Here is a 12,843-nt window from a genome sequence, read left to right on the forward strand (position 1 = left end):
AGCGACACCCCCAGCAGTGTCTCTGGGTTCTGCTTTTCTCACCTTGCTCCGTTGCCAGGCAGGCTCTCCTCATGAGGTGGCAACGCGGCCTCCAGCAGCTCCGTGCCAGTACCTCTCATAGCCGAGCAACTCCAGGATGAAGAGGGCTCAGTGTGTCCAACTCTTTGCGACCCCATGGACTGTAGCCCGCCAGAGCGGCTCCTCTGTCCATGGGGATTCTCCAAGCAAGAATACTGGAGTGGGTTGCCACCAGGGAAGCCCAGGAATACTGGAGTGGGTAGCCTAGCCCTTCTTCAGGGGATCTTCCCAACCCAGGAATTGAACTGGGGTCTCCTGCATTGACGGTGGATTCTTTACCAACTGAGCTATCAGGGAAACCCAAGAGAGGGCTCCTCTTCTAATAGTACCTGCAAAAATCCTGGGTCTGTTGGACCCAGGTCTCATTGGCTCAGCTTGGCTCCAGACCAAATCCCTGAACCAACTGCTGTAGACAGGGATGGGCTGGTGCTCAGATTGGTCACATTTGGACCTGGAGAGTAGGAACAACTCCACTCACACTGCAGGCCCTAAGGATGGGGCGCATCCCTAAAGGACAGTTGGCTTCTACTATAGACACCAATGATGGTCTTCCCAATAATTGGACAATTCACTTGTGTATAAAACAAGTTCTCATGTATCTCCTTGGAGCTTTGTGAAAAGTCAAAGTGTTAGTCGCTTAGTTGTGTCAGACTCTTTGTGACCCCATGGACTGTAGCCTGTCAGACTCCTGGTCCGTGGAATTCTCCAGGCAAGACTACTGGAGTGGGTAGCCATTCCCTTCTTCAGGGGATCTTCCTGACCCGGGGATCGAACCCAGGTCTCCTGTGTTGCAGGTGGATTCTTTACCATCTGAGTCACCAGGGAAGCCCCCTTGGAACTTTACCAGCCGCTATCTGTTGTGTATGAGTTGAGAGATACATTTGTTTGCCTTGCAGACATCCCAAATCGTGCTTTAAACAAGGTGGTGGTGGTGGTTTAGTCTCTCAGTCGTGTCCGACTCTTGCCACCCCATGGACTGTAGCCCACCAGGATCCTCTGTACATGGGATTCTCCAGGCAAGAATACTAGAGTGGGTTGCCATTTCCTTCTCCAGGGGATCTTCCCAACCCAGGAATTGAACCCAGGTCTCCTCCATTGCAGGCAGATTCTTTACCAACTGAGCTACAAGGGAAGCTCCTTTAAACAAGGTAGACATTGTATTTCCCTCCTGTGTTAACAGCGTGGAAATAGACAATCTAGGGCTATTAAAGGGGCCCCAGCATCAGGGGTCAGTGTCCCAGTGTATGCCCTCATCATTGATACGGTCTAAGATGACATCACACCACTTCCACACTCTAGGTAGTAAGACGCAGGACAGATGGGAAGAAGGGCTGGCCCCTCCCTTCCTATGGGCACCATAGGAAGCTGCACACAGCTCTTCTCACATCCCATTGGCCAGAACTTAGTCACATGGCCACACCTAGCTGCAAGGGAGGCTGGGAAATCTAAGTTTTGTTCTGGGTAGCCCTGTGCCTAGCTGAACGTTCCTTTGCTATGGAAGAAGAATTCATTCAGAGACACTGCCTAGACTTTGCCGCAAGTCTTTTTGATGACTCCAAAATATTAAGTGATTTTCTGAGAGTACACACTTGAAAAGTGATTGTGCTTCTCATGGGTTCGGCTCTTTATTTTTTGACTCTGAATTTCCCACCCCAGCCCCCACCAAGCCCCCATACTATTTTATTGCCTGAAAGCACACACAGGAGTCAGCACACAAGAGTAGAACAGTCAGCTGAGCTGGCATAAAGCATCTTAACCATGTGCCCAGAGAGCTAAACTATGTAATACAATTCTTAATCGCACTTTGCCCTAGTCCACAGTCTCCAACAATGTATTTCCAGGCTTTGAGTCACGACGTATGTTTCCTTCACTAGTGAGTTGGTGTTGCTTGGCCCAGTTCCAGTGAGCATCTGAGGCAGGACAGATTGGTCAACTGATTTCCGCTTTTGTCCCAAGCATCTTAAGCGTTCAGGACTGATAAGGCTTTTTGTTGCTGGTATCTGCATCTTTCTGTTTCCACTTCTCCACTCATATTCAGAAGCGACTGGGCACAAAGCAAAGTCAAGCCAGGTCATGTAAGATCACACATGTGGCTATGTTTCTGTGATTGGCCCAAAACTCAGTAGTGGTCCAGTTGCCCGGGCTCTGGACTCCCCGAGTCCCACCTTCTGGGCTCAGCTCTGTCTTGAGAATCAGGAAGATGCCAGGAAGTTGTTTGCAGGGGGTTGGGACAAAAGGGTCTCCCTTATTTTCCCCTTCCTGTCTCTCCCACAGTGTTCCTGGTGGCCAGGCTGCCCTTTTCCTAGCACAGCCGGCCGGGCCGGGTTGGGTAGGGGGAGGAGGTGTGGGGCGCCAGGACACATGCCATCTGTCTCCCTCCTTGCTGGCATTTCCCAGCTTCTGGCCACCTGCAGAAGAGCCGTCTCGAGCCTATTATGGGATGTTCAGGCACTGGGAGCAGACACCATCTGCTTTCCATTCATGATGTGCTGTGCACTAGTGGAGAGATGGGCGGGGAGTTCATCTTTCTGTGCCTCAGTTTCTTGTCTATAAAATGCGGATAATGGATTCACTTATTCATTCACCAGTTTCATTTTGAGTTGCCTGACATGTGGTCAGGATCATTCTAAGTCCTGGGGATACAACAGTGAACCAAGGCAAGAAGAGTCCCTGCTCTCATGGAATGGGCATCCTCATAGGGGAGATTTCCATGGTATGTCATGTGGCATTAAGTCCTCTGCAGGGAATAAAGTAAGTTAAGGATGACAGGATGTTTTTGGGTGGCGGCTGCTATTTTAGATGGTTCTTTGGATAAACAGCATCTTAGGTGACATTTAAGCAGAGACCTGGATAGAGTTAAGAGTGAAAGACAAGTGGTATCTGGAGGGAAAGTATTCTAGGTAGAGGGTTGCAAGGGCCAAGGTCCTGAGGCCTGCGTGTGTTTGAGGAATAGCGAGAAGGGCACGGTGGCTGCACTGGAGAGTTTGAGAGGAAAAGTAGAAGGAAGCGGGGGTAGGAGAAAGATTGAAAGAGACCAGATAATGAAGGAACATCTAGACAATGGAACAAATCTGAGATTTTTAGAAAGCTTTTTTTATTGCCATGTAGCATACGTGCAGTGAATGTACTCACAGCATAACGAATTCTCCCATATGTGTGCTCCCGTGGAGCCACCCCCGAGATCAAGATTTAGAACCCTTCCGTCACTCCAGAAAGCGCCCTCCTCTATCCGCTTTCCCAGTCGTGCCCCTTTGTGCAGCCAGAGGTAACCTCTGTGCCAGGTTCTCTCATGAAAGGTTAGTTTTGCCTGTTCTAGAATGTTCCATGAATGGAGTCACAAGGAGGCTTTTGTGTCTGCCTTCTTTGGCTCCGCAGAATGTCTGTGACATTCATCCAGGTTGGAGCGTGTGGCAGTACTTTCAGAAGAATATTCAATTTTAGTCTGAGTGGGACGCAAACCATGGGATGGCTTTGAGCAGAGGAATGACGTGCACTCATCTGCATTTTGAACGGCTCTCCTTGGCCCTGTGACGGTGGAGCTAGGAGGAGACCAGGCTGGGGGCTTGCGTGGGTTTCCCAGGGCTGCTGTTACAATGATCACAAGCTGGGTGGCTTAAAAAACAAAATGATTCTCTCACACTTCTGCAGCCCGAAGTCTCAAATCACGGTGTCAGCAGAGCTCTGCTCCTTCGAAGGCCCCCGGGAAGGACCTCGCCTTTGCTCTTCTAGCTTCTGGTGGCCTCACGTGTTTCTGCCTTGTGAACCAGACCTTCAGTCTCTGGCTCCCTCTTCACTTGGCTGCCGTCTCTGTGTCCTGTCCTCTTCTTTTAAGGGCACGGAGCTAGTTGATTTCAGGCCCACCCTAATCCAGAATGAGAATGACCTCATCTTAATTTAACTAATTATATCTGTGAAGACCTTATTTCAAAAGAAGGTCACATTTTGAGATTCCAGGTGGGCAGGGCACTTGGGGGGACATGATTCAACCCCCTTCGAGGGCTGCTGCAACCATCCAGGCAAGAGATGACAGTGGAAGATCGGGTGGTAGTGGTTTGAGGGCTCCATTATCCAGTCATATCCGACTTTGTGACACTATGGACTGTAGCCTGCCAGGCTCCTCTGTCTGTGGAATATTCCAGGCAAGAATACTGGAGTGGGTTGCCATTTCCTTCTCCAGAGAATCTTCCCCACCCAGGGATTGAACCCACAACCACATCTCCTGCGTCTCCAGCATTGGCAGGCAGATTCTTTACTACTAAGCCACCTGGGAAGCCCATATTATACATTAATACACTATATATCACCAAGATATATAAGTAATATTGGCCATCAGAAAGTTTTAACGCTCTTTAAAAAAAAACTTTGCGTTTGAGAGGTAGTTGGATTCATGTAGAGTCTGATTGTCCAGCTGACAGCATTTGCTGTGTGCTTGGCATTGGTGTATTAATGAACAAGAGGAATCAAAGATGACTCCTGGGTTTGGAGCCCAAACAGCTGGAAGAGTGGAGATACGATTTCCTGAAATGGTGAAGGCTGGGTAGGAGCCAGGATGAGAGGTAAATAGAAAAGAATTTCCTTTTGGATGTATATGAGGTTTACGATGCCTGTTAGATTTCCAGGTGGGAATTTGGGCCAGAATCAGAGATTTGAGTCTGGGGTGTAGGGAACCGAGGGGCCAGGCTGGAGATAGAAAGCTGAGTGTTTCTTCATAAAGGATGGTTAAAGAGGTGAGAATGATGGGTCTGGATGAGGTAAGGTGGGGATAAGCGTGGGTGGAAGGGAGGACCCAGGACCATGCCAGGCATGGCTGCCATTAGAAGGCTGGGAAGCGGGTGAGGATGACACGTTACCTGGGTCAGTTCTGTGGATTAGGATGGTTTAAAGAGAGGATTCTCAAAAGTTCTTCCCATACTGCCCGGGGCATAATCTTATTAGAATAGTGAATAGCTCTGTGTGTGCTTGCTTTTTTTTTTTTTTTTTTTAATGAAAATAAAGTGAAACAATAATCTAGGATGTTTGGGGTGAAGAGGAGGTGGTGGCTGTGAGAGTCCTGTGAAAACTTCTTGATCCTGAACAAAGAGCCAGGCCTTTCTCCCGCCAAGCCCTGGGCGCGTCTGGAAAGCAGCCCCCACTCCCAGTCTCCCTCTCTCTGCCCAGAGCTGACATCACCAGGGCAGCCTGTGGGGAGCGCTGGCTCGGAGGACAAAGGCCCGAGTGTGAACGGTGTGGGGCCTGGCATATCCCAGCTGCTGCAGCCCCGATCCCCCGTCTGTGCCAGGCGTAGATGTGGGGCTGGGAGCCATGCAGCTCCTGCCAGACCAGGGCCCCAGGGTCCTTGGGACTCTGCTTCTCCAAGGAGAGTGTCTGCAAAGGTCCCCGAGAGGCAGTGGACGCAGGTCTGAGACTTGGGCCAGTGCTTCCGGCTCTTGAGTGCCAGTTTGCCCATCTGGAATGGGGATCTGGTTCATTCTAGGGCTGTGAGCATAAACTACTTGTGGGTGAAGCTAAGGTGCAGAACCTTAAGCATGGTAAGCGCATGGTAAACGTTCTCTAGTCTTATTTGCCCTTAACTGTAAGCAGGGAATTTGTCTGCTTTCTTGAGCAGTTCCCCAGTGCTTGAACCATGTCCAGCACATAGTAAGCACACATTGTGTATTTGTAGAATGAATGAATGCTTGATAGGATGGGAGTCCCTTTTCCCAGGAGTCCAGTTCCATTTCCAGGCTGCTAGCACGCTGTTGAGGAGGAAGGCTGAGGCCCCTTCATTGCTGGATGTGCTGGCAGTTTGTTCACTCACTCATTCGTTCATTCATTCATTCACTGAGCCATGGTGAGCCCTAGCGACTGGACTAGGAACTGTGACTTGGCCAGGGACAGCCCCTCATTAGGGATGGTGAGGGGTGTGGTGAGAGACCGTAGCAGACATGTGACTTGGTGCGTTTCTTTCCCATGTGTGGCTTTCTGCTTTCGTACCCATAGATTCTCTGTAAAGAATGTCTGGTTTTGTTTTGTGTGTCATTCGAAGCTTTATATAAATGAGTTTACACCACACATACTCTTTTGTTTCCTTTTTTGCTGAAGAGCATGTTTTTGAGGTTCATCCATATTGCTATAGAGAGTTTAGTTCTCCCATTTCCACGAGTGCGTAGTGCACCATTGTAGAAAGCTGCAAACATTTTTCAGGTTGCTTTCCACTGTTTGCCGTTACAAACAATGCAGTTTTGAGTGTCCATGTTCCCGTGTCCTGGTGCGTGTGTGTGAGTTTCTGTAGATCAGGGATTGGCAGACTTTTCTGTAAAAGGCCAGAGAGTAAATATTTTGGGTTTTGCAATTATAAGGTCTCTGTTACAGTTACTCAGCTCTGCCATTATAGCTCGGATGCAGTCATGGACAGTATGCAAACAAATGAGTATGGCTATGTTCCAATAAAAAATTTAATTGCCAAAACAGGATTTGGCCCCTGGGCTGTCGTTTGTCAACTTCTGATCTAGGGTTTGTGCTGGACTGTAGACCTTACAAATTTCTTCCTGTCCTCAGTGTTCTTAAGTTGCTTCCAAAGTGTTGCATATAGGTCTGTTTTGCAAGTGGTTCCCACGATTATTTGAGGGTGACCAGACTCCTTGGCTGTCCTTGGCGAGTTCTGACGAAGGTCTCCTGTCCCTTTGCAGAGCTGCATGCTTCTCGGAGGCCGGAAGACCACGGACATCCCTCTGGAGGGCTACCTGTTGTCTCCTATTCAGAGGATCTGCAAATACCCCCTCCTCCTCAAGGTGAGTTGTTCCCCCTATTCCTTCTGCTGATTTAAAAAAAAAAAAATTCTACTGGAGGATAGTTGCTTTACAATGTAGTGTCTTTCCCTGATTTTGAACCGACAGAAAATTCAGCTCTGTCTGGCTTAAGCAAACAATAAAGCTTGCTGGTTTAGGTACTGAGAAGCCTCGGGGCAGCGTTGGTTTTGGGCCAGGCTGCATCCAAGCCAGGGCCCTGCCACTTTCTTTCTGGTTCAGTTCCGCTTCCCACCTTTCAGCTTTCTTTTCAGCATGGTAACAAGTGGCTGTATTTGCTGCAGCCTTGCACCCAAATCAAGTTCAAAGACAATGGGGGAAGAGAGAGCCTCATTTCCAGCAGTTCTGACAAAAGTCTTGAGAGTCGTTCAGGTTTTAGCCATCTGTGGCCAGGAGAATGCGACATTAGGAATGCCCTGGGCCAGAGTCACGGTCCTTGCATTTGAACCAATTACAATTTTTGTTTGCTTGTGCTATTTATCCACCTCTCATTTGCCTGGACTTGCACACCTGGACTTGGGACCCCTGACCCAATCATGATGAGCTCCGATTGGCTGAGATATGGTCCAATGACAGTGAGCAGGGCAGTGTCATGTTCTGATTGGCTGAGACCACAGTCAGGTGCTCCACCCCTGAACCATTCACCCTGAGCAAGTGAGCTCTGATTGGCACAGACCTGTGTCATGTGCTCCAACCAATCCCTGGATCCTACAGGCCGGAAGTCCACTGATGGAGAGAGAGGGAGCCCCTCACCAAAGTCTGGGTTCTTTGTGGATGAGGGGTTGGGGCAGGGAGTTGCTGGGTGGGCGAACCAGAGCCATCCACGCATTGTCTGTCTCCTTCCTTGCCCACCACATTTGACTGAGTCTTGGTCAGGCAGGCCAGGGGAAGGGGTGCTGCTTGCGTGGGGGCCTGAGAAGCCTTGATTATCAGCTTCGGAGTTGGCTTCTGGGCAGATCCCCGGCTGGGTGGATGGCTCTGCCACCATCCACTGCTCTCAGCCCAGGGTTTTCAGCCCTTAGACACGGTGGCTGTTGGCCTGGGCCTGCCCTGGCTCCATCCCGAAGGCATTGCGTCTGACAGCTGTTCTCTGGGGTCCCCGCTGGTGGATTAAGTTGGCTGGTGGTGCCTCATTCACGCACCTGCTCTCTGGGGCCACACGCATCTTTGATCCATGAGCTGAAAGGGAGAGGGGAGGGGGGAAAGTACTGAGGTGGCCAAAAACTTTGTTCAGGTTTTTCCATGATATATAATGGAAAAATCCAAATGAATTTTTGGCCAGCCCGATACTAGGGTATTCTTGAACATACCTTTCTGCTGGAGGCAATGGGTGACCCTTGAGCCTCTGAGTTGGACCAGACCCTTTCGAGGGCTGTCCACTCTGCCTGTGCACACAGACCTTTAACGTGTATAGCTGTGGGTGGTGGGACCCAGCTCTCCCTGTGCTTCCTCGTGCCTGCTGCTGTTTGCCTGACCCAGGGACCTGAAAGAACCGTCTACAGTTGTTGCAGCTGCTTTGATCCCCAGACAGATGTTGGAAATGCCATAGGAGGCTCACCTCTTCACCTTGGTGCTGAAGAAGCTCCAGGTGGAACTCGTAAACTGGTAACCTGTAGACTGCAGTGGACTGGCAGATGGGCTTCGTTTGATGGCTTTGGTGTGTTTGCCAAACTTGAATCAGTTGCCGGTGTCCAAGAGTTAGCGTTCTGCAGTGGTTTAGGGCAGGGCCTGGCAAAACTGTGGCCTGTGAGCCAAAATCCAGCTCATGGGCTGTTTTTGTACAATCCGCGGGCTAAGAATGGTGTTTGCATTTTTTTTAAAGGTTGTTAAAAAAGCCCCCAAGACAAACAAAGAAGAATTTGTGACAGAGACCGGATGTGGCCAGCAAAGCCTAAAATATTTACAATCTGGCCCTTTATAGAGAAAATTTGCTGACCCCTGGATGAGAGCCAGGAACTTCAGTCTCAGGCTGTCTGGGTTTGAATCCTGGCTCTGCCGTTTACTGGCTGTGTAACCTTGGGGCTTCCCCGTGCCTCAGGTTTCCCATCTGTAGCAGCTTTTGTATTAATAGTGCACGGGTAGGGTTGATATCTTGATCAAACATTTATTTACTTAATTCTTAACTCAGTGAGGTAGGCACTGGGATCAGCCTCATTTTTGAGATGAGGCCCAGAGGCAGAGAAGGGAAGTGGCCCTTTTAAGGCCACACATTAGGCAAGCAGCAGGGGCCAGGGTTGGAACCCAGGCAGTCCGAGTCTAGAGTTCTGCCCCCTAACCGTCAGGCTACATGGCCTATTGAGAAGCACTTTGGAGAGTCTAAACTGCCCAAGTGCTGGTGTGTCAGGAGTGCTGACCTTCTCAGTTCCTTAGGCGGGGTCTGGGGAAGGTTGGTAGCCTTGTGTTTTGTGGCTCAGTGGCTGGTCTGCCCCTTCTTTCCTGGATTTCAAATCCTATGGATTTCAAATGGATTTCTAATATGACCCATTAGAAGCATCACCAGCTATGGCCCCGGACCCCAGCCAAGATTCCCTAGGTATTAATGTTTTGGTTTCTGGATCTTGGGAAAGTCTAGGATCCCAGTGGCCACTTGGAGAGGCAGTTTCCGTCTTTTAACAAGCTAGGGGGTGGGGTGTTGCTGGACCTGTGTCTCCCCATGACCTCTAAGCTCGCCATGTGAAGTCCAGGTGTGTCTGGGACCTGCTCAGCCCCAGGGGCTGCAGTCTGGCGGAGATGCTGGGCTCTGGTTTCCCTGAGCAGAGAGAGAGACAGAACCCACTGGCAACTGATGCAGGATTAACTGCCCACAGGAAACAGTGAGGAAGCAGGGCTGTGGGTTTCCCTCCAGACCAAATGGCTGTTTACACTCCCTGTTTCCTCCGTCTCCAGCTGTGTTTATCCGGGGCTCAGAGAACACTGGGGGCCAGCCAGCAGGGCCCGAGATTCCTGTGGGGCCATGCCATGCTCCCCACCCGGCACAATTGCTCAGAGTGTCCTGGCCTTTGGCACCCGCAGCTGGAATGTTTGCATCAGAAAACAGCTGGGGTGGAGGGGAACTCTTCGAACCCCTCCTGAGTTCCTCCGTCCTGTCACATTTTCCAGCGGATTTCCAAAGATGATCCCACGAGTGTGGGGCAGCTGAGCCCCAACCCTCTGTCCTGCCCCTGCCCCCTCCGACTCTGATGCCCTCGCAGCTGTCCCTGTGGCCTTCTGTCTGAGCCCCCTTGTTTGAGCTGGACTTTGAATTGAGGAGGCGAACAGGGTTGAGGAGCCTGGGTGGGAAGGGGGAAGAAGCAAGAATGAAAGTCTCTTTTGGGAACTGCCCCAAAAAGCTGAACTTGAAAGTTGCCTAAGAATAGCCGGAACATTCTATTTCAGCCTGCAGCCCAGGCCCCGGATAGACTGTTGGCATTTTCAGGCTTTGTTGAGTTTTCCATCAACGTCTCCAGGAAAATGATTCAGGCTTGAGGTGATGCCCCCGGGGCTCAGATGGCAGGTGCCCGAGGGGAGACCCACTGACACTGACCCTTGCAGGTGTCGCCGGATGACGTGTGTGTCTTATGTTGCCCGCTGTGCACCAGCTCTTGTCGCAGCTCAGGACCGCGGTCACAAGCAAGACAGACCCAGGGCCTGCCTCTCGGAGCTCTCCGTCTGGGACTGGACCCACGTCCGTAGTAGAAGCGAGGTTGAGCCCAGCAGGGGCAAAGTGAGGGTGCCCATCTGTGCCAAGGGGACAGCTGCTCCTCAAATCCCCTCTTCGCTTTGCCTCCTGCCTCTCTGACCCCTCCCTCTCAGTCTCCTTTGCTGCTTGCTCACCTTCTAGGCCTCCAAGCGTAGGTGGGCCCCCAGCCTCTGTCCGCGGGCCTTTCTGCATCTACACCTGTGTCTGCAGTAGCTGCGACCGTTCTGTGCCCCTCCTTCTTAAAGGAGACTCAACCGCTGTGCAGCCATAACCAGCACAGTAATTTTAGAACATTTTCATCACTCCCGAGTCCCGAGAGAAACTCTGGATCCATGAACAGCCACTTCCCTTTCCCTTCCGCCCCCCCCAGGCCCCCAGCAAGTGCTCATTTACTTTCTGCTCCTGCGATTTTGCCCACTCTGGACATTTCACGTGAGTGCAGTCATATAATGTGTAGTTTCTCTCGTGTCCGGCTCCTTTCACTTAGCAGAGTGTTTCCAAGGCTCATTCACGTCGTGTCCATCACATCTTTATTCCTTTTTATGACGGAATGATATTCCCTTGTGTGGGGCTACCGTGTTCTGTGTATCCGTTCATCAGTTGATGGGCGCTTGCATTGTCTCCACTTTCTGGCTTTTGTGAATAATGCTGCTGTGCACATCCAGTAGAAATTTGGAGGTGGACATTCCCACAGCTTTAGACCCTTGTCTCTGTCCAATGACTTCCAGCCTGCACCTCTCGCCTAAACTGTGGGCTTGTTCGTTTTGCCACTGGCTTCTCCACCTGAATGTCTCACAGGCATCTTCTGCCTACCACGGCTAAAACCAAAGGCTGGACTCTCCCCTTCCTCCAGACCTGTCTCCCTTCCTCCCTGCCCCCTTGTCCTCACCTCCGTAAGTGGTCTGATCAGACATCTTGGGCCCAAACAGGGAGCATCTTTGGGGACCACTGCCGCAGGGCTGTTGGGCCAGGGATGCTGCTCAGAGTCTCTGCTCAAGGTAGAGCCTTGGGGCCCTGCCCTGACTCTGGTGTCTTCTGCACCTCCCACGCCTGCCGGTGGGTGACGGAGCTGTCACCAACACACAGCCTGAGGACCTCGCCATTCGGTTGTCACCTCTGTTTGCTTGGCCGTCAGGGGTGGGGTGGCCCTGGGGATGGTCCGTGGTCTATCTCTAAGGCGGTGTTGGCATCAGTTCTTGGTGCTGGGGGATGACTGGGGAGGGGTGTGTTTCTCAGAGCGTGGGCCATGTACCACTTGCAGCTCGCCCAAGTGTTTCAGGTGGCACAGGAGAAAACTTTCTGTTGGGGTGGGAGGTGGGGGAGGGGAGAAGACAACACCAAACACAGTGAACCACACGGTGAAGACGGAACTTTCTTAGCAAATCCCTCCTGTCTTCCCTTACCTCCAGGAAGCCACACTTGGTGCTGCAGTGTCCCTGGTTTTTGGAGCTGTTCATTCATTTCGGTTCAGTCAGTTGTGTCTGACTCTTTGTGACCCCATGGACTGCAGCACGCCAGGCTTCCCTGTCCATCACCAACTCCAGGAGTTTACTCAAACTCATGGTCACTGAGTCGGTGATGCCATCCAACCATCTCATCCTCTGTCATCCCCTTCTCCTCCTGCCTTCCAATCTTTCCCAACATCAGGGTCTTCTCCAATGAGTCAACTCTTCGCATCAGGTGGTCAAAGTATTGGAGTTTCAGCTTCAGCACCAGTCCTTCCACTGAACATTCAGGACTGATTTCCTTTAGGATGGACTGGTTGGATCTCCTTGCAGTCCACAGAGACTCCCAAGAGTCTTCTCCAACACCACAGTTCAAAAGTATCAATTCTTCAGTGCTCAGCTTTCTTTATAGTCCAGCTCTCACGTCCATATATGATGTGATGTTCATTCATTTACCAATCATTTATGTATACGTGTGTTTAGATGGAATGATTGCAGTGGGGATTAGTAAGGTCCAGGAGTGATAGAGGGAGAAAGTGACATTTGTGCAAAGACCTCAAGGAGGTGAGGGAGGGGGCTATACAGGCACCTGGGGGAAGAGTCTTTCAGAGAGAGGAGCCAGTGCAAAGGCCCTAAAGGCAGGAGTGCATCTGAGGAACAGCTAGGAGGCCTGTGTGAGCAGAGGGGAGGACTTGAGGGGGAGAGTGGGGGAGTGAGGTTAGCAAGGTGATGGGCCCGGGTTACGTGGGGCCTTGTGGGGTCTTGTCTGCTCTGAGTCAGGTGGGCAGCATGGGAAGGTTTTGAGCAGAGGAGAGACAGGATCTTAGTTCTTGTGGGATCCCTCAGGCTGCGTACG

At 51.1% G+C, this 12,843-nt stretch overlaps 1 protein-coding gene across 5 annotated transcripts in view; it reads left to right on the forward strand.

Annotated features, from left to right (window-relative positions):
• PREX1 (phosphatidylinositol-3,4,5-trisphosphate dependent Rac exchange factor 1) overlaps positions 1-12,843 on the forward strand; it is a 185,440-nt gene that overhangs the window by 90,960 nt on the left and 81,637 nt on the right. For all 5 annotated transcript variants that reach the window (XM_025263322.3, XM_025263324.3, XM_025263326.3 and 2 more), the window contains exon 5: positions 6,747-6,848. In XM_025263322.3, the coding sequence (XP_025119107.2) occupies positions 6,747-6,848 (102 nt within the window). The remainder of the gene's footprint in view (positions 1-6,746; positions 6,849-12,843) is intronic.

The sequence above is a fragment of the Bubalus bubalis genome, chromosome 14, assembly GCF_019923935.1.
Source record: "Bubalus bubalis isolate 160015118507 breed Murrah chromosome 14, NDDB_SH_1, whole genome shotgun sequence".
Lineage (NCBI taxonomy): Eukaryota > Metazoa > Chordata > Mammalia > Artiodactyla > Bovidae > Bubalus > Bubalus bubalis.